This window comes from Tetrahymena thermophila, assembly GCF_000189635.1.
Source record: "Tetrahymena thermophila SB210 genomic scaffold scf_8254527, whole genome shotgun sequence".
NCBI lineage: Eukaryota > Ciliophora > Oligohymenophorea > Hymenostomatida > Tetrahymenidae > Tetrahymena > Tetrahymena thermophila.
Genome location: NW_002476301.1, coordinates 1 through 20,527, shown reverse-complemented (window position 1 = coordinate 20,527; position 20,527 = coordinate 1). Strand labels below are relative to the sequence as shown.

General features: G+C 21.7%; 7 protein-coding genes across 7 annotated transcripts; 3 read left to right on the top strand and 4 right to left on the bottom strand. All coding sequences in view use genetic code 6, as the record gives it.

Moving 5' to 3' along the window:
* Positions 1 to 3,488: 3,488 nt before the first annotated feature.
* Positions 3,489 to 3,818, top strand: TTHERM_00485800 (dynein light chain tctex-type 1 protein; the record flags this gene model as incomplete). The annotated part of the gene is made up of 1 exon (XM_001032793.3): positions 3,489 to 3,818. The coding sequence occupies one exon, from the start codon at positions 3,489 to 3,491 to the stop codon at positions 3,816 to 3,818; it is 330 nt and encodes a 109-aa protein (XP_001032793.1).
* A 1,042-nt stretch (positions 3,819 to 4,860) lies between these two features.
* TTHERM_00485790 (hypothetical protein) lies at positions 4,861 to 5,133 on the bottom strand (the record flags this gene model as incomplete). Its single annotated transcript, XM_001032792.3, has 1 exon — positions 4,861 to 5,133. One exon carries the CDS (start codon positions 5,131 to 5,133, stop codon positions 4,861 to 4,863), a length of 273 nt encoding a protein of 90 aa, XP_001032792.1.
* Positions 5,134 to 6,188: 1,055 nt separating this feature from the next.
* On the bottom strand, positions 6,189 to 8,572 carry TTHERM_00485780 (FHA domain protein; the record flags this gene model as incomplete). The annotated part of the gene is made up of 2 exons (XM_001032791.1): positions 6,189 to 7,271; positions 7,823 to 8,572. 2 exons carry the CDS (start codon positions 8,570 to 8,572, stop codon positions 6,189 to 6,191), a joined length of 1,833 nt encoding a protein of 610 aa, XP_001032791.1.
* A 2,321-nt stretch (positions 8,573 to 10,893) lies between these two features.
* On the top strand, positions 10,894 to 13,346 carry TTHERM_00485770 (hypothetical protein; the record flags this gene model as incomplete). Its single annotated transcript, XM_001032790.2, has 6 exons — positions 10,894 to 10,947; positions 11,002 to 11,059; positions 11,131 to 11,168; positions 11,225 to 11,279; positions 11,459 to 12,227; positions 12,332 to 13,346. The coding sequence occupies 6 exons, from the start codon at positions 10,894 to 10,896 to the stop codon at positions 13,344 to 13,346; spliced, it is 1,989 nt and encodes a 662-aa protein (XP_001032790.2).
* Positions 13,347 to 14,554: 1,208 nt separating this feature from the next.
* TTHERM_00485760 (lanthionine synthetase C-like protein) lies at positions 14,555 to 16,051 on the bottom strand (the record flags this gene model as incomplete). Its single annotated transcript, XM_001032789.1, has 3 exons — positions 14,555 to 15,217; positions 15,274 to 15,878; positions 15,940 to 16,051. 3 exons carry the CDS (start codon positions 16,049 to 16,051, stop codon positions 14,555 to 14,557), a joined length of 1,380 nt encoding a protein of 459 aa, XP_001032789.1.
* An 858-nt stretch (positions 16,052 to 16,909) lies between these two features.
* On the top strand, positions 16,910 to 17,612 carry TTHERM_00485750 (hypothetical protein; the record flags this gene model as incomplete). Its single annotated transcript, XM_001032788.3, has 2 exons — positions 16,910 to 17,240; positions 17,326 to 17,612. The coding sequence occupies 2 exons, from the start codon at positions 16,910 to 16,912 to the stop codon at positions 17,610 to 17,612; spliced, it is 618 nt and encodes a 205-aa protein (XP_001032788.1).
* Positions 17,613 to 17,830: 218 nt separating this feature from the next.
* TTHERM_00485740 (hypothetical protein) lies at positions 17,831 to 19,888 on the bottom strand (the record flags this gene model as incomplete). The annotated part of the gene is made up of 2 exons (XM_001032787.2): positions 17,831 to 18,957; positions 19,061 to 19,888. Coding segments are annotated over 2 exons (1,761 nt in total), but the record flags the coding sequence as incomplete, so codon positions are not given.
* Positions 19,889 to 20,527: the final 639 nt, after the last annotated feature.

Below are 20,527 nucleotides of genomic sequence, written 5' to 3'. Positions count from 1 at the left end.
ACGTATATCATAAATTTATATTTTTATTTACATTTAATGATTAACAATGAGTATCAGTGATTAAAACTTTACAATTATTGTTATTATAAATGATTTTAATTTTTTATATAAAAAAATAAGAACATCTACTTTGAAAACAATGCAATTGGCATTTTAATTAAAACATTTTCATTTATTAGTTTAGGTTGTAAAATGAATTATTTTTAATTTAGAAAAAACAATAGTTATGATTCAATCTTCCTTTAATCTAAAATTTAGTTTATTGAGATTATCTTAATTAAACATAAAAATCACAAAAGAAAATTTACAATCTAAATGAATTGTAAAAAAATAGTTTGCTAGTTATCTGATTCAATTTAAAAAAGTTTTTAATTAGTTTTTTTAGAATCTGTATGTATAATTTTCTCTCTCAATCATTTTGGATTAATTTTTATAAGTAATTTAGGAAATTATTCTAAAATCAATTTATACTGTTCAAATATAGTCAAAATATTAAAAATAAAATTATTATATTGCTTATTTGATATTTAATGTTAGAAGTAGCCATGATAAATATTTATAGTATTATTTTAAACAATATCTAAAAATTTATTATGTGGTTAAATCATAATAAAAATGTGGCTATTTTAACTAATTTACATTAATATCAAAGATATATTATCTGAGTAACTATTATTGTCATAATTATTGATATCTACATACATATTTACAGTTATTTAAGTTCAAGAATATATATTTTTAAATATTTTTACACTTTCAGATTCCATGAGACTAATTAAAAATTTAAATTAGTAAACCAATTAATTAATTCTTTTTTGTAAAATAAATTGGTATATTTTTAATAAAATTGAATAAAATGATTGGGGAATTGCAGATTAATTATTGGAAGATAAAAAATCTTGCCTTTCATTTCTTTGTAAAAGCAAGTAACTTTTAAAACTAAAAAAAAAGGGGGATTATTGATCTGGCAATTAAAATTTCTTTTTTTATATTTTGCCTTAAACTAAAAAACATCAAAGACTACCCAGTATATTTTGACAATTATTTGAAAAATAAATATAAAATTTATATAAAGAAGTTAATTCAATAAAATAGTGGAAGAGTTAACGAATTTTCATGATTTTTATAATTTCTAACAAAGCTTATAACTAACAAATTTTTTCTTTCTGATTTAAATAAAATAGCTCCATGAATCAAAAATATATTGGACCTTATGATAATAATAGCAAAAATGCATCTTTTTATTAATTATTTTATTTGTCATATAAGCTATTTAAAAACCTTATCTTGATTGAATTGAAATCATAATCTATCAATACATTTTAGTATATTTTGTAAGCTAGTTTAAGTAAACAAATTAAAAATTTAATTTAGATCAATATTATTTAGAAAAATAAAATTATCAAATATTCATTAAGCAAGATTATTATCTAATAATACTTAATAAAAAATATTATATTTAAATTTAATTTAAAATATATCATATGAAATTCATTTTATTTATAATCTTTTCTGTGAAATAACGCTTGATTTAAAATAAATATATTGATATTTATTATTAATTTACTGCCAACAACATAAATTATATTTTTCGTTTAATTTTTTTATATTATAAACTCATTCATAAATAACTGCATAACTTCATGAAATGTTAATTAAATACAATATTTTAAACACTTTTTATTTTGTATAAAAAAAAAAGTTAATTCAATTACTAGCTTATTTTTGAAATAGTGTAAGACATCTTAATTATAAATAAAAAAATAATTTAATCAGCGTATGATTGCAATAGCCTATTTCCAAAAGTTAGTTTAGTTTTAAAAATTTGTATTTTCTTTGACATTCTCAATCTTTTAAATTTGCTTTTTCGAATTTTGGATCATAAAAAAAATGCTTATTTTTTTACAATATAAAGTTTGCCATATTTATAAAACTATTATAACCTTCTATATTAGAAAAGTTCAAGCATAAAAAATTCAATTTGAAAAGAAAAAAATACTTCATAAAGATATTTCTAAATATTAACTTATATTTTAAAATAAAATAATAGAGATAAAGAAAACTAAATTAGTTTACATTATAAAATATGATTAAATATCTTTAAAATGTCTTTTCAACAAAAATAATTTTATTAAATTATGTCTAGCTAACTATTGCAATAGATTAATTGATATTCCATATCTAACATTTGACCACTTAAATTATAACAAATTCATTATATTTTTATACAAACCATCCTATTTTATCATCAAAAAATTATTATAAGCTAAATAGAATTATCCTTGAAAAGATTATTTGGAATAGATGAATTTTAGATATAAATTATTGTATGAGATTTATTAATAATAATACAAAGAAAACATGGAGGGAATATTAAATAAATTTAAATAAAAGAAAGAAATATACAAAAATATTAAAAATATTTGTCAATGATCACTTATTTTAAATAAAATCAATAACAAGTTAATATTTTAATTTTATAAACATTTTGTGATCAAAAAGTTATTTATATTACTACATTATTACACCTGTTCAAAAAATATGTATATTTATAATATAATTATAATATAAAGAAATTTTTAGCAAAAATACTCTTTTATTTAACCATCAATTAACTTCTGTTAAGATAATTAGTCGAGTGAGTGAGTGTGTCTAAAGTTAAGAAAAACAAACAAACAATTAAAAATTTATTTAAAAAATTATATTTTTAATTTAAAATAAAATTCAAGGGAAAGTAGTAATTAATTGTTAAATACAATAAATTATTCTTAATTAAAGCTATTTCTTATAATTCCAATATTTAAAAGACTAAGACAAACAACGTTGAAAAAAAAATGTATTTATTTTTTTAAATAAAAAATTTTAGAAATTTTTAAATTTAATAATATGTGTATGTTCTTATGTTTTACCTCCATATGTATATTTTTGGATATTTTACTAAAAATACTCAAATGTTTTAAAACTTATGAGAGATGAACTATTATTAAATATTAAAATTATTATAATATTAAATATAACTTTTGTAATATTATACAATTTTACTAGTTACATTTATTATTTTTATCTGTTTATATTTATTCTAGAAATATTGAAAAAACCTTAATCTTTTTTATTTTTAAATTCATATAATATTTAGTTATTAAATATATCTAATATTAAAATGCTATGTAAATTTTCAGAAATCTCTAAAATATAAAATGAATCGATTGTTTATGTATCAATAATTATTATTAGTTTATCTATCATAAGCATTAAAAATGTTTGAAAATGAAAAACAATTAAATTGGTTTTATTGTAATAAAAATTAGCAGCTCAAAAATTTTTAAAAATTAGTTTGTTTATTTTTGAAAAAAAATATTAAATATTTATTTATTTAGTTATTTATTTATTTTAGAAAGTGTGAGTTGAAATTTTTTAAGATATTAGTTAATCAAAAACAATTACTTAGATTATTTTTATAATTTTATAATTATCAGATAAGAAATAAGATGGAAGAAGTTATTTTCAACAATCTCAAAAATTAAATTAACGATAAAGCTTTATAAATTATTAAAGAAAAAATAGATAAAAAGTCATATAATTCTAATGATGCTCAAAGGTGGACTAACTAATTATGCGATGATGTTTTAAAATTTCTCACTACTTTAAATAAAAACTTTAAATTTATTGTAAACTGCATGATCATGCAAAAAAGTGATGCAGGTTTACATATTTCTGGTTCTTGCTATTGGGATAATGAAATAGATGGCAGTTTGGTAGTAAAATATGAAACTAACTCAATAGTTTGTATCATGAATATATTTGGGTGTGCTTTGTGATTAAAATAATAGTTTGAAACTTTTTAACATAAAACGCTAATGAATTATAAATTAGTTGAGAAGTTATTTAAATGATTAAGCATAAAATTAAAGCTAGTTAGCTAGTTATTTATTTAGTAAGTTAGTTAGTTTTTTATTGTTTTAAAAATACCTAAGTGCTAACATTTAAATTTAGTTTAGAAGAAAAATTAATACTTGTATTTTAATCTTTCATATTAATTCTTCAAAGAAAATGTATTAATTAAAGCATGTGTTTTAATAATTCTTAATAAATTTGAAGAGCTTATTTTTAATGCTTATTTGTCAATTATTTCTTCTTTTTATTTTTTCAGTTTTTCAAAATAATTAGTTAAAATTATTTTTATAAATTCTAATAAAAAAATAGTTTTTAAAGAGAAAATTTTAATTAAAAAATCAATCAATCATTCATTCATTCTTATTTTATTTTAGAAGATTTAAAATTTTCTTTTTCTAAATAGTTTATTCAATTTTTCTAAGAAATGTGGGTCAAATACATACATAATCAGAAAAATTTTATTTTAGATATTTTTCAGTAAAAATAAAGGCTACAACAAAGTTTAAAAAATGCAGTCATAAAGCTATTTTTACTTCAGGTTAATAGGAATTCATCACAGGTTAGATTGATTTTGATATTGTGAATGAATGATTAACTAAAATTTCTCTCTTTTTAGCATATTAGCTAATCAAAGAAAGAAGTATAAAAGTATTGTTTTCATTATTTGTTGATTTATTCTTAAGAATGGCAAAAGATAGGATGATTTTTCTTTCAATGTTAAATACATTAGTTGAATAAGTAATTTAAGAAGGTCAATATTTTAAAAAAAAGTAACTATAGTGCAAGAAATACCAACATACATGATCTCAATTGATAAACTAACTAATCTTGATAATAACATTATTGCATTATAAATTATTTTCTTAATTATTTTTGGCATAATAAATCAAAAACTATTCACAACACATGCTACTATTTATTTAACTATATCAATACAGAGATCGAAGTAACGCTTTTAGAATCCTTTCATTAGGTTTTGTCATCAAAGCCTCTGAAACGAGTAACTCTGATAGAATTTTCAATGTATGAAGCATTATTTCTTCCTTGAACTCCAGGAATAAAAGATAAAGTGGAAACAACTAAATCAGCAGCGTTACCAAGTATAGAGTGAATACCTTGAATAGTTTCGAACTTGTTCAAACCCCACCAGAATTTTAAGGGGTAAGAAGCGAAATGCTTGTGGACAGATCTTTCGTTATGATAATCTCTTTCAACTTTTTTGAAGGGATCAGAGCTCATTTTATTTGCTAATAAGTTAATGTATCTATCTATCTAAATTATTATTAATCTTTAATTTTATTAATTTTTTCCTAAGAAATGGTTTATTTTGAATAAATATCTTAGTTCATAATAAAATCTATGCTTAATAAATGAAATTTCATTAAAATAAATTATATTTATAATTCTATTTCAATTATTATCAATCAATCAACACAAATTATTTATTACTTTGGTATTAATCGAAGGAAAATTTAAGTCAGTCATTAAAATCAATTTATTTATAAATATAAATATGTTTTTTAAATTAATTTTTATATTTTATAAAAATAGAATACATTTAAATATTTCAAAAAGAAAAAGTTATTTTTGTTGTATCTATTAAAATGTATAATTCAATTTAAGTTAAAACATAATCTATCACTAGCTTTTTCTAATACTGATTTATTTATTTATAATAATTATTTTTAGGTATTTAATTTTATAAATCTTTTTATTGAAAAGAACAATTTGTATTAATTAAGTAATTAATTCTTTACTTATTCCACATAAAAATATTTTATTTTAAAAGTAATTAATTAATTTACAGCTTTCAACATTTTATTATTTAATTTTTATGAATTTACAGTTATTATAGCTCAGTTAAATATTGATTTCAATATTAGAAGACATTATATTTATATTTAGAGATAATTTTAATTTACATAGATAGATTACTCATTTAGTGATTAAGATTTACCAAGTATTTAAAATTAAAATTATTCATTAACTCACTCACTCAATTCAATCACTAATTCATTGATTCATTCATTAATTTTAAACTTTAATATGATTGTATTTGAAGCCAGAAATTATAGTTATTTATTAACTTATTTATTTTTAATTTTGCTCTTACGATTTGGATAAAATAATATTTTTTAATATATGAAAATAAAACTAGTAAAATTTGTTTATAAAATTTTCTTTGTTGATCTTTTTTAGAAGGAGAAGAAGTATGATTTTTTTATTTATTTAGTTAGTTATTTATTTATTTATTAAGTACAATTAGAGAAATGTTTCAATAGAATTAATAAGTCTCAGATATCCTAGTATTGTGTATCAAAGCTTCTATCTTCATCGTCTTCCTCTTCACTTATAACCTCTATTCCTTCATTTTCGTTGGATCCTCCTAGACAAGAACTGAATATACCTCTTTGATTTCTATCGTATATTATTTCCAGAAGAGTTCTTCCATTTTAAATTTAAATACGGTCTAAGTCTTATGTGATCTCTAAGTCATCTCTCATCATGACTAAACTTCCAAATTTAGATTCTCTGTCTTTGATATAGAGCTAATGAGTTTCTGAGTCATAAGTTAACTAAGCATGCTAGCGAGAAACAGAAATATCTGAAACCCTTATATCAGCATCGTGAGCTCTTCCAATTGTAAAATGGTTTTTACCACTTAATTTGAGAATATAAACTCCAAAGGATTATAACTTACTTCCTGTATATGCTTCTAAAATCAAATACGGAGAACCATCTTCTGGTTTAGAATAATCTACAATATCATAAATTTACCCCTCTGAGTTGAATTTAAAATGGTACTTTGTTTTGCAAAGCTCGCATTCAAAAAATTTACTTAAAAGGACTATACAATTTTAATTTTAGTAAGAACTCTATATTTTGCTTCTTACCCAATACTGAATGCATTTAATATGAACAAATTTCATGCTTCCTGTACATTTACATGGATTTACAAAAGGATTATCAGAATCTGCTTATTCACTCAAGCATATTTTGCACATAGGAACAAATCCTCCCTCAATATTATTATTATTACTCATATTTGTATTGTTAGTTATATCCTTTCCTAAATCACCTTTGCTAGGGATGTTTGGATAAGTACCCTCTTTTGTAAAACACTATAATTACGAGCAGTTAGTTCCTTGCTCTTCATATTTTTGCTTAAAATTACTAAGTTATTAAACAAAAGCTTATTGTTATGGATTAGTAGTGGTATTCTTGTTAGTTGGGTTGTTAAGGGAATTAAGTATGTTAGAGTTAGGTTTAAGTTGAAATTCTTCTAAATTTTTTGCGCTTCTTATTGTCAGCATTTCAGTAATACCCTCCTATTCGCTTACAAATTCTGTTTACTCTTCAATGATTTTTTTTATTTGCTATAAATTATATTATTAAAAGAATTAAAATAATGTATTTAATAAATAAAATCAATGATTTTGATTTCTAAAAAACTAATTTGGTGAACAACAATTACTAAATTATTTTATTTTTAAATTTTAACAGCAGAAATATCACTATCATCATCATTAATTTTGTGATAATAAATTAATTATGAATTATAAGTCCTTCACTATATTCCACAAAATGTGAAAAAAGAATTTAAATAATTTATGACACAAGATGAAAATCATTTAAGTAAAAACTAAGGAGTAAAAATTGTAATTTTAGTAATTAATTTAAAAACTTGTTTTTAATAATGAAAAATGTTATTAAAAATTGATTAACTAGTGTTTTTTTATTAGAGTTAAAATAAGTTATTTTTATGTTTAAGATTAATTTTTAATGAAAGATGGTTGATAAATGATTTAAAAACACTTTCTCTCTATTTTTTGATACATATTTGCTTTTTTTTTTAAAAAATGATCAGATTTCCATTTATAATTTTGCTTTTAAATATCAATTTTTATGTTATATTTAAATTTTTTACGGTTTGAACTTTTTTTCCTGATTCGCAGATTTCTCTCACCTTGAATTTTAATCTGCCAAGTTTAATAAAATCGTTTTCGATTAGTCTAAACCCTTTTTTTCTTTAATTTTGTACAGATTTTATTACTATCCAACTGCTTTACTAGGAAGGCCTCATCTCTGAATCGAAAGTCTACTAAAGGAAGAATCTGCCACATTCATAATGAACTTTAAACAAGTCTACCTCTGAATTATTTTTACCGTTATTTGCATTTTAATTGGCTTAAATATTTTCTCCATTAATCTATCCAATATATTTTTTATTTTTTTTTCTATAAACAATTTAGTCTTTGCTTAGAGTTAGTGTACCTGAGGATTTAATTTTAAAAATAGATTGCTTATTATCGTTGTTTTCATAATCAAAAAGAGAATGGGAATCTTTATTCCAAATCGTAGTTTTTATTTTTACAAACTTCTATGCAGGATTTAGTTTATTATTCAAATTATTGATAGCATCATTTGATTCTTTATTTGTTGTAATTATATCATCTCTTTAACTATTATAAGCTTTCGAAGCATTTGTACCGATTGATAAAGATTGATTATATTCCTATTAGTTTTTTTGCTTAATTTGCTCTAAATTTATTCCATCCTTTGCATTCTAAATTCTACTTTATTATCTTTATCCTAAAAAATACTTTTCTAAATCTTGTCCCTGTTCAGGAGATTCTGTTGTTAAACCTAGTTGACAAATATTTTAGCAATTTCCCATTTTTATAAAAAAATTATTAACTTCTTATTTAAAGCTTAGTCTTTTTTTAACAAGTTATTTATTGGTTAGCTAATATTTCTATTTAGTTTATTAATAAACTATTTATTCAATTAATTAATTAAAAAGTATGGGATTTGCGTTCAATGAAAGTAAATAAATATTCATTATAATTAAAACAATCAATCACTAGGAATAAATATCATTAACAAAAAGATTGGCTAATTGAACTTGAGTATACTCAATTTTTTTTTTTGATATTTTTAATAGGTGAATGATTATTATTTAGCTACTGCTATTGATTTTTTAAGATAAATATTATGCAAATTTGTTAAATCACTTTTCAAAATTAATATCTATAATAATCATTTTCACATATTGATTCATTTAAAAATTAGTGGATAATTGTTTATAACTCACTCACTCTTAAATAATTTAGTAAATTCTAATCTTCATCAAAGTCATTTAAATATTAGTTTGTGAAATTAACTCCTTTTATTTAAAATAAAAGCCCCTCACTTTTTAATAAAACTAAATTTATTCTATAGATATTATGGCTACAAGCAATATTATTTTTTATTATAAATAATACATTTTTTGGATTCTTAATAATAAATTTTTTCTCATTTTTGAGTGATTGATTTTAAAAAAAACCTAAATTTAAATATTGCTACTTCAATCATATTTTTATTAATAGAATTTTAATTAAAAAATGATTCAACAAATGGTTTCTTTTAAAAGTGGCTCAACTATTGAAAAAATTTTTAATTGATCATTTTTAGTAGAATAAAAATTAGTATTTAGATCGATAAAAAGCATGCTTAAAATTAAAATTATATTAGGAGTTATAATAAAGTATTAAGTTAAAATTACATTAATATCTTTTAATATGATCGCTTATCAGCTTGATAACTAATTTTATGTTTATTTTAAATAAAATATTGTGCTTATTTTAAATAAAATTTGGTCATTTATAGCAAATATAAACACTTCGTTTAAACCTCATGATATAAAATTTAAATTCAAACAAAGTAGCATTCTTACAGAAACCTTTAGCATATATTTTACATTTTATAATTTTATTTAAAATTTAATTTCTAAAAAATTAGAAAATAAATTTAATTTTTCATTTAAAAAAGAAATTATAAGATTTTTATTTTTTTGAATTAATTTTTCATGAAAAAAGATGATATAATTTTTTAAAGGTTTTGGAAATAAATTTATACAAACCAAAAATTATTTTTTGAAGAAAATATTTTATAGCTTATATATAAACTAACAATTTATATCATCTATTATTTAAAATCTATAAAAAATTATGTACAATTTTCATATGAAAATTGAATTAATTAAATGTATGTATTAATATATATGATCTCTTTACTGTAAATGAGTGATAAAGGAGTGGCTCTCTATTCTATTTAATTAAGTTTAAAGTATCCTTTTAGTTAGAAATTAAATTATCAGAATAATTTTATATTAATTAAATCTATTCATATCTATTTTTTATTGGTTCTATTATACATTCAGTGAAACATTTAGATTAATTTTAAGGTAAAAAAATATTTTGATATTAGTTATTTTTCTTTATAGTTTTAAAGTATACTTATTACACTAGTTTATATTTTATATGCTCTATTTTTTACCTCAATTAAATATGATTTACTTTTTTTTAGAAAAAAATTAAACGAATACATTATTTTTTATTTTTTTTTCAAATAATAAAATATTTAATAAAAAAAAACTATTTCAATTAAATTTTAAGAGTTTTCATATGTATTATTTTTATTTTTCATATTTAATAAAGTTAATCGATATATTTTTAGTATATAAATAATTGTTTTAATAATTTTATACTTCAGCTTCTCAATTATTAATGACTTTTAATAAAAAATATTTTTATAGAATTAAAATATTATTTCAACTTAAAATTGAAGTTAATCATATTTAAAATTTGTTTTTTATTCATAGTGTATCTTTTTATTTATTCTACTAAACTGGTTAAAATAAAAAACTGTCATTTATATTATGGTCAATTTCTTTAGAGTCTAACCTTAATTAATTTTTAGCTGCAAATGTGAATAATTTCAGGTTAAAGTATTATTATAATTAGTTATATTGACAAGTAAAATAAGATAATAGCTAATATTGCAAGATTAGTTTTTGTTTATAATTTTTTATGTAAAACGCAAGGTTAATTATTTAATAAATTAAGGAAATAAAGCTAGATACTTTTTACACAAGTAGAATTTTGAAGAAGTATAAAAAAGTTATAAATAAATATAGCAATTTAATATAAACTATCAACCAAATAGATAAAAACAATGGCAGATACCTTTAATATTCAAAAAGACTCAGAATTTATTATAAAAGAACATGTATAAAAATCCTTTGTTAATTTGATTAATAATTGTGTTACAAAATAAAAAAAGGAATTCGCAAACATGAGTGTAATTTCGCTAAGAAAAGCTTAGAAAGAGAATAACTCAAGTAATTAAAAAAATCAATAATTATTTTCACTAAAAATAATCTATTTTCCTTAAAATAATAATTTACAATAGATAATTACTGCTAAAAGATGCAAGATAGCCTAATTATGGTAATTATTAACTTTAAAACTTTCTTATAACTTATAAATTAATGTAAAAAAAAAAGGATTCAAGCACAAAAGGGTATACTAAAAAAAAAGTATTTAATTCTCTAAGTAAAGGTAAAGCTCATAAATAATAATATTTGATTAAGCTGATTGATTTTCAAAAAATAAATATAAAATTATTTCTTTTTTTCTAAGTCATTTTTATGAATTCAATAAGAATTTATTCAACCAACTACTTATATAATAAATAAATAAATAAATTAATTTCTTATTAATTTTCTATAATTAAAAAGAAAATATTTTTTTGAAGAAGAAAGAATTTGAAAGGCCTTTAAGTACACCTATTTATGCCTTTGAAAAGAGTTTTAAGTCAAAAGAATATAACTTATCAATAAATACACAGAACTTATTGTAAGTAAAAACTAAACCCAGTTTAAAAAATATTGAATCAAACACATTAATAAATGATATTTCACGTTCAAAGATTAACATTTAAGATAAAAATTAAAGTATTTAGTCTCCCTAATAAGAAAATAATACTTAAAGATCTAGAAGCACAACATAAAACTAGATAAATCTAAATAATACTAATAATAATAATAATAATATTATTCCAAACATAGTAATAAACAGTATCAACTACTAAAATCCAGAATTACAATAAAATTTAGGAATGACAAATAGAGATGAACTAATTTCAGAAAGATCTTTCAGAGTAAATATGAGAAGGAAAAGTGCTGAATAACACGACGATCGTATAAATTAATATATCAGAAAATATCACAATCTCAAAAATATAATAAACCACCATGAAATCCAAACATAAAAAAAAGCTGAGGAGTTAAAATAAATTTAAATTAATTTACAAAAGAAAAATATATAATAATAAGAGAGATTTAGTTAGCCAAGCAATTCATTTAGATAGAGGAAGAGTGTTTTGATTGCACCTGAGTTTACTTTATTTTAAAATCTATAAAATAAAAAAGAACTCAAAAGAATAGGTAGTGGAAATAGCATAGAATTAAGACCAAAAAGATAAACAATACCATATTCAAATAATTAGTAATTTAATTTAATTTACTCTTTTTTTCATAAGCTAATGAAAATACTTTTAATACTCATTTATTTATTCATTTTTATATTAATGTGTTTTTCTCAAAAAATAGTCCGATATAATCTTTTAATTTACAAGAACTTAAGCTAGAAAAACATAATTCTAGTTAGTAAAGCAGCTAAAATGAAGATCAAAAATTCTTGAGAACCTAATCAGACTTGTCTAAAGTATATGCTATTAATCAATATAAAGAAACTAAAAAAGCAAAAGGAAAAACAAGTTTAGTTGACAATTTGTTAAACTTGTATAGCGGAAATTAAATGAATAATTCTAATCCCTTCTAAAGTTTATCAAACTAAGCTGAAAGATAAAGTAGTTAGAAGGAGTCTTTTTAATATCATTAATAGGCTAGAAGTTCATCAAATAAATAAGGGAATAATACTTCTTTAGATAGGTTAAATAATCATTCGAATCAACTTTTTTAAGAAAAAAAACTAACAAAGTGTACTTCAGAGTAATTCTCTAATTAGAATTTAATGACAGACCCAAATTCTAACGAGGATAGAAAATGTATTCTTTAGAAATAAAATAATGGAACATATTTATTGTAAAAAAAAAACAATTCTTATAACTTTAATAAACTAAATCAAATAGTTTAAACTAAAAATAAATAAGAAAGTTTAAAATAATTTGCATCTAGGCACATAAACTAGTCATTTTCTCTATCTTAAAATAAAGAAAAAGTAAGAAACGTTTTAATTAGCCCAGCTAAGGCAACATATGTGCAAGTTAATACTTTTTCATAATTTTTTTCATAAAAATCACCTATATTAAATCCATAAAAACCAGTTGAAAAGTATTTACCTCCTCTTAATTTTTCAGTAAAATAATAAAATTCTAATAATTTATGTGATTCATAAACTAATACTAAAAGCAATTAAATACTAAAATACTCGACATATTTAAACTATAAATAACTTAACAAAAAAAAATTATATTATTCATATTTATCAAGAGACGCTAGTTATAATGGAAGTACAAGCAACTAATCATCCCAAGAAATTACGAAGACTGAGCCTTCTCCGTAACCGACAAAAAATTATGGCTTTATGAGAAAAATATTTTGAAAAGTTAATAACAATTCTTATAAATAAAAATTAAATATTTTAGTATTAAATTATTACATATTTATTTTATTTTTTTAGGTTATTTCAAATTTTAATATTTTAAAATATATAAGTAACATTAAGAAAAAAAATGGTTATAATATATTTTACTCTAACATAAAGATAAATAAGTTAAAAAGTCATATTAAATCTTTTTATTAATTTTTAATTATCTTAAATCCTTTTTTTTTAATACAGAAAGTTGAAATATTAATCATTTTTTCTTTTATTTATATATTTAATTTGAGATTTTTTTTCATGATAAAGCTCATTAGTATATAAAAAATTATTATTTTTATTTTTTATATTAATAATAGCATTTCTTGATATTAAAATTTTGTTTTTCCTCTAAAATATATTTTAATGTACTGGATTTGAAATTAAATAGTATATCCAATTTTATCATTTGTTGTAAAGTAGATTTATAAAATTGTATCATCAAATTCTAAATCAGATAATATTCAGCTAGATATCTATGTTTTTAGAAAGAAGGAGAAATAGGACAGGTCCTAGTCTAGCTGAGACTTTATTTAAAATAAAATCAAATTAAAAAAAAGTAGAGGTTTACTCCTTATTTTACAAAAATTCTATTTGGGAAAATTTAATAATATAACTACATTTTTATCCATATTAAAGATCTAATAATCTTAAGGTTTTAATTCCTTAAATAAATTAAAATATTTGTTTTTAGAATTGGATACTTTTTTATATTTTTTAGAAAATTTTATTTAAAAGATTGAGTGAAGGTCGTCTTAAAGCCTAATGCCACATCTTTTAAATCCTTATTAACTTCATAATGCTTAAAATATGGTTAGGGTTGGGTTTATTATTGTAGGGTGGGCTATAATTGTGCCTATCTATTATATATTCCAGAATATTTTTTAATTAATTAAATATTTATATATTTTTATTGACTATTCGTTGAGCATTAAATAGCTGGGCTTGTAAAAAATGCACAGGATTTAAGTATACACAATAAAATTTATTTTTCATAAATATTGTTACTAATAAAAATATTTTTACTAAGTTCTTTTAAAAATAATTTATGGTTGTTATCTTTTCTAAAAAATTAATTTTAATTATAATTTTATTAGATTAAAATAGTTTTTGAAATTTTTTATTACCATAAATTACTAAAAATATTTTTTTTAGCCTTTTATGTTCTTATTTCATAATTCAAAACCTAGGAATAAAGATTATTCAGGATAAAGACAATCTGTAAATAAAGAAATATCTCCAGCTAGACCCATCATATAACTAAAAGGATAGTCAGAAACACCAACCATATATCTATCTGGTAAGTCAAATTTATTGATTATATCCATTATTTATTTATTTTTTTATATTTAAAGAAAAGTAAAGCAGTAATAAAGCCATTTTAAGTCTTTAGTAATATTATAAAGAGGTAAAAAAGCATAGGCATTTCCTGAAATTCCATGACAAATACCGTAACCCTTCTTTAGAATACCAAATTTCCATATATCTTCACCTGCCCTTTTAGCTGATTCCAACAAATTTTATGCTCCAAATAATTAAGATCCTAATATTAGAGGAACAACTGCTCCAGGAGAACCATGACAAAATTAAACTAAGAAATCTGTCTCTTTACGATGAGTTCCAGATGGAAAATTTCCAGATTACATTTACAAAGAGGCACAAAATAATATTGATTTCTAAATAAGGCTCTCAACATTTACGTTTTGAATTTATTTAAGTTAAGGGTTTTATTTTATTGTAGCCATAAGAATCTAACAAATTCCAAATAATCCGTGAGCTCCTCCTAGATATTCTCTTTAGTGAAAATTATATGTTAATCTGAAGCCTATATCGTCCTAAAAAATAAAAAAAATATTTTATTTATAAATAAAAAATATTTATAAATTATTACTTCTTTCATTGTATACCCTGCTTTTATGATTATTGTAAAAATTTTTTCTATACATTCAACAAGCATTTTACTTGTATTTGCATTGATCATGGCAGAAAAATTCTTTTATATAAAGAGAAGATTATATAAATAGCCTGATGTACCATACAATATTTCATGATATAACTTAGGAGAATTTTAATTTTTAATTATTTCAGGAGTAAATTCTAAAATCTTTTATAAGTTATTATCAAATTTTTTTTAGTCTTTGACTTCGTTATAGTATATCATAGAGACAAGATAAACTCCAACAGGAGAAAAGAAGAATGTTATATCTCTGAATTTACTTTACTAAATCAAATTTTCTAAAACTTGGATTTATTAGACGATATCCTATTCATATTTTTCTTTCTTTAAATATTATTTTAGCTAATTAGGAGTATTTTATTCAAGAAAGTTTGAATCTGCTTAATTTATTCTTTGGAAAAATAAGAACAGCTTTACATAGGCTATTAAATAGCTTCCAGCTCCATCAAACATATTATATTATACATCAGACTATTTTTATTCTGAAGCGATTGCTCTCTTTTCTCCAACTTTTACATTTTTGTAAAACTTATCGATATCTAAATATTTTAAATTAAATATATTTTAAAAGAAGATTTTAAATATTAATTATAAATTTACTTTCAAGTAGCAATAACAAAATATTCTTTCTTTCCTTATCTAAATTAAAGTTGCTGCCCTAAAAAGGAGGATAAGGATTTTCAATGTGTCTTACTTCCTATTATCTATCCATATTAATGATTGTTTCTAATTTTATCAGGTATTATATAGAAAATACTTCTTTCAACTTTTATTTAATTAATAATAGAAAAGTTTGCTTGCTTTTTACCCATCAAACTAAATAGATGCTATAATTACATAATCTAAGCTAAGAATAGGAATATTTTATTTTTATTTTTAAATAAAATATTTTGAAAACTTAATATATCCTATTAAATTAAAAGCTTTTATTTTTTTATTAAATGCTCAAGTTAAAAACATTTTGATAATTATTTTTAAAACTAAATCAAGTTCTTTTAAAATGTATCTTGATATAATATTATTAATTATATTTTTTAATTATTTTTTTCAATTAAATCAAAGTAAATATGTTTTTATTAGATTTTTTTAGAAGATCATGTAATATTTATTGTGAAATTTAAATTATTTTTTTTAAATTTAAATAAATAATTAAAATTATTTTTTAGAAATTCATTTATTATTTATTTTTGAAAGCTTAAATTTTCAAGAATATTTTAGAAATGTAGGCATCTATTTTAATTCATTTTATTTTTGTTTAACATTTAATTTAAAAGGGACAGTAAATTTTTCAGATATGATAAATTTTATGATAAGGATAGATAAAAAAGTTTTTATGAAAGATTCACAAAATGAAAAAATAAAATTTATTTAGAACAGATCAATTACTATTTCTGCAAATTAATACAAGCATAACTATATGAAAATCGATTATTTAAAGTAAATTAAAAAGAGCTGATATTTTGATAAAAAAAACGAATGTTAGATCGAGTGAATTAATAATTATTTATCAAAATATACTTTAATTTGATTATAAACTATTCAATTTCAAAAAAAATTAAGCAATAAAAAGATGTACCATTCAACAACTCAAACTTTCGCTCCTTTGGCAAGCACAGTAAGAATTATTCCTTAATCACCAGTGATTCTTGGAAATTAACCTATTGAAAGCTTACAATAATCTGCTATGCCTCAATAGCATCCTTACATTGATAATTAATCAGGTCTTAGGGAAAATGAAAAGCTTCATTAAATTAGAGTCTAAGCAGCAAGAATCCAAAAATTAGAAGAAAGAATTTCCCTCTTACTTGAAGAAAATTAAAAGCAAGAATCTGTTGTTAATTTTAAACAACAAGAATCTGTTTAATGGCAAGAAAATTATAACAGTTTGCGCGATGATTTTTGTAAAATTTTTATTAATTTATGAAAAAAGATATTTATATTAGATTAAAATACCATTTTAAACTAAAAATAACTTTAATATAACAGTAAAGAAATCAAATTAAATGAACCAACTTGAAGAAGAAATCGATTAAATTTTGAAGAAATAATCTAAGCTTGTAGATGATATTGAAAAAAATGAACAAGATATCCGTAATTTGCATAACGAAATATATGCTAAAAATGAAGATATCCATTACTGGAAAGATCGTTCAAATTAAGCTCTTTCTGCACAAGCAAAAATTGCAGAACTAGAAAAGCAAATAGATATATTGACTAAAGAAAATTCAAAACTTAATAAATTGTTAATGCAAAGTAACGACTATACATAATGATTGATGTCTTTGTATATTATGTTGCTTACTTTTTAATATTAGCTTTTAGATTTTAAGATATCATTATTCATCAATTCAAATTAATTTAAATAGTTTCAAAAATTTTGTAAAATTTAAATAGTTAATTTTTTTTGGATGAATTATTAAATTATTTTATGGAAATTGTTTTTTACTAAAATTTTTTAAAATGAAAAGAATAAAATAAATTAATTTGAAATTTTATTGAAATAGTTGGTAAATTAATAAAGCATAATACAAAAATATAACAAATAAAATTGTCATCATGAAACAATTAATATTTATTTTATAATATATATTTTTAGTTAGTATTTGTGGTTGATTGATTGATTTATTTATTGATTTGTTGGTTGTTATAATTTTTCATAGATCAATCTAAATTTTATAATTCTTTTCATTGGTTTCTTCTGTTGTTATAACCCATCATCTTATTGCTGTAACCATTGCTTGGGATCATTTGTTTTGCTAAATTGTTGCTATTAGATCCATATGGGCTCATACTATGACTTTGAGAGTAGTTATTATTTTACCCATAACTTTACTATAAGTTATGATTGTTATGGTTAGATAGATAATTACCAAGTGAACCTTGATTAGGATTATTGTAGTTTGATGAGTAACTATTAGAATTTCCATAATTTGGTGAATAGCTTTGGTTATTGCTTGAATAATTAGGTTAGGAGTTGGCATTGGAACCAAAGTTCTGGAGATATCCTTTCTAATTATTCAATTTTTAGTTTACTAAGGTTTGCTTATGATTAAGCAACTAATCATATTAGTTGTGTGAATGAAGTGGGGAGTTATTATTTTGGTTTTATTTTATTATTGGACTCGAATCTCCATGATTGTTATAGTACTTCATAGAGTATCCATTGTTTGCTGAGTTAGGTTAATTCCTAGAATTCAGATTCATCAACTAAGGTTAATATTGGCTTTTAGGATTACTAAAAAGGTTTGATGATGGTGAGGTGTACATATTACCGCTATTTCCACTTAAACTGTTGCTGTACCCTCTATTTGCAGAAGCTACTTCGTTATAGTCTTAGTTTAGTGACCAATCTACAGGTTAGTTATAGTTTTTATTGCTTTGCAATTAAGGAGTTGAAAACAAGTTGCTATAATTATTACTAGGCTAGTAGGAATGCTAACTCTGTGAGAGGTCATATTTTTTTTAAGGGGGCTCAAACCTTTCACTTTGATTGATCCACAGAGAGCTTGGACTTACCACATTATCAAGACTGGATTTTTTGTTTTATTTTTGAGCCATAGAAAAATGATCAATAGAATCAGAATTATTCCAATTTTATTCATATGGGTTGTTGTTTTTCTTTTAATAAATTAATTTAAAATCGGTAACTCATTTTAATTTTAAGTAAATTAAAAGTAGAACCATCAAATTAAATCAAAAAAAAAATAAAACAAAAAATTACAGGAGATCTGGAATTCTCTGAATAATAATTGCTTCTATCTCTACTATTATCAGAAGGTGGTTAGACAATTGAGTTGCTCTGAGCTTTTTTTAAGCGGCTTATTTCTGATTGAAGTTTGTTAATTTAGTTGTCCTTGTCTTTAATGACAGCCCTTAAAGTAATTACTTCTTTTCTCATTTATTCTACTTATTATTTGTCTTTTTATTTATCATCTGCTGCATTTTCTTCTTCATAATCATAATCACCAACACCATCTTCTAATTACTATTAAGCGCTAATCTCAGCATAATTTGGTTCTTCATTTTAACTCGCATTTTTGCTGTTATTAGTATTTTTATTTTTATTATCATTATTATTACTTTTAGCTCCTGCTTTACCACTAGCTGCCTGTGTTCCTTACTTGGAAGCGTTTAAAGGAGAGTTTTAATTATTTTTATTATTTGTTGCTCCTCCAGTTTTTGAATCTTGTAATGGTTTGTCTGTTTGTTTCTAGTTAGCTTTTCCATTTTGTTTAGGTTCAGGTGATTTAATTACTCCTTCTTCTTAACCTTCTTAATCTTCATTCTGAGATGGTATGTAACCTTCCTTTCCGCTCATCATATTTGAATTTCCTTATTATTCTTTTTCATTACTAAAGTCTTATGCATCATCAGCATCACCGTTAATCATATTATTCATAGCTTTATCCAATTAACTTTTTTTTGTTTTGCTTTTTTATTATTTTTAGGTTATTTTTTTAATAGTCTTTTAATTATTTTAATCAATAGATATATAAACCATAAATTTAAACTAAGATTTATAGTTATTATAGTGGATTTAATATTAAAAATATTAAATTCTAACCACACAATGCAGAGAATTTTAAATATATAAAATTTAAGGCCTATATTACCTATTTTAAAATAAAATAGTCAGAGTTAACTTAATTATTATATTAAGTCTTAAATTTTACCGGAGATTCGGACTTTATATCATACAAATTATCATAATTAATAATTAAATACATATTATATAGCTTTAAGCTTAATTAGAATAATAACTATTATTAGAGTTGTTTTTTGTTATATTTTTATTTGATAAAGAATGTTAATTAATTTTTATGATTTTTGTCTTATTTCAATAATATTGTTTATAATAAAATTATTCATATTCTTAAAGAAAATAACTTGGAATTAAATTAAATAAATAAGGGGTTGGGGTTGGGGTTGGGGTTGGGGTTGGGGTTGGGGTTGGGGTTGGGGTTGGGGTTGGGGTTGGGGTTGGGGTTGGGGTTGGGGTTGGGGTTGGGGTTGGGGTTGGGGTTGGGGGTTGGGGTTGGGGTTGGGGTTGGGGTTGGGGTTGGGGTTGGGGTTGGGGTTGGGGTTGGGGTTGGGGTTGGGGTTGGGGTTGGGGTTGGGGTTGGGGTTGGGGTTGGGGTTGGGGTTGGGGTTGGGGTTGGGGTTGGGGTTGGGGTTGGGGTTGGGGTTG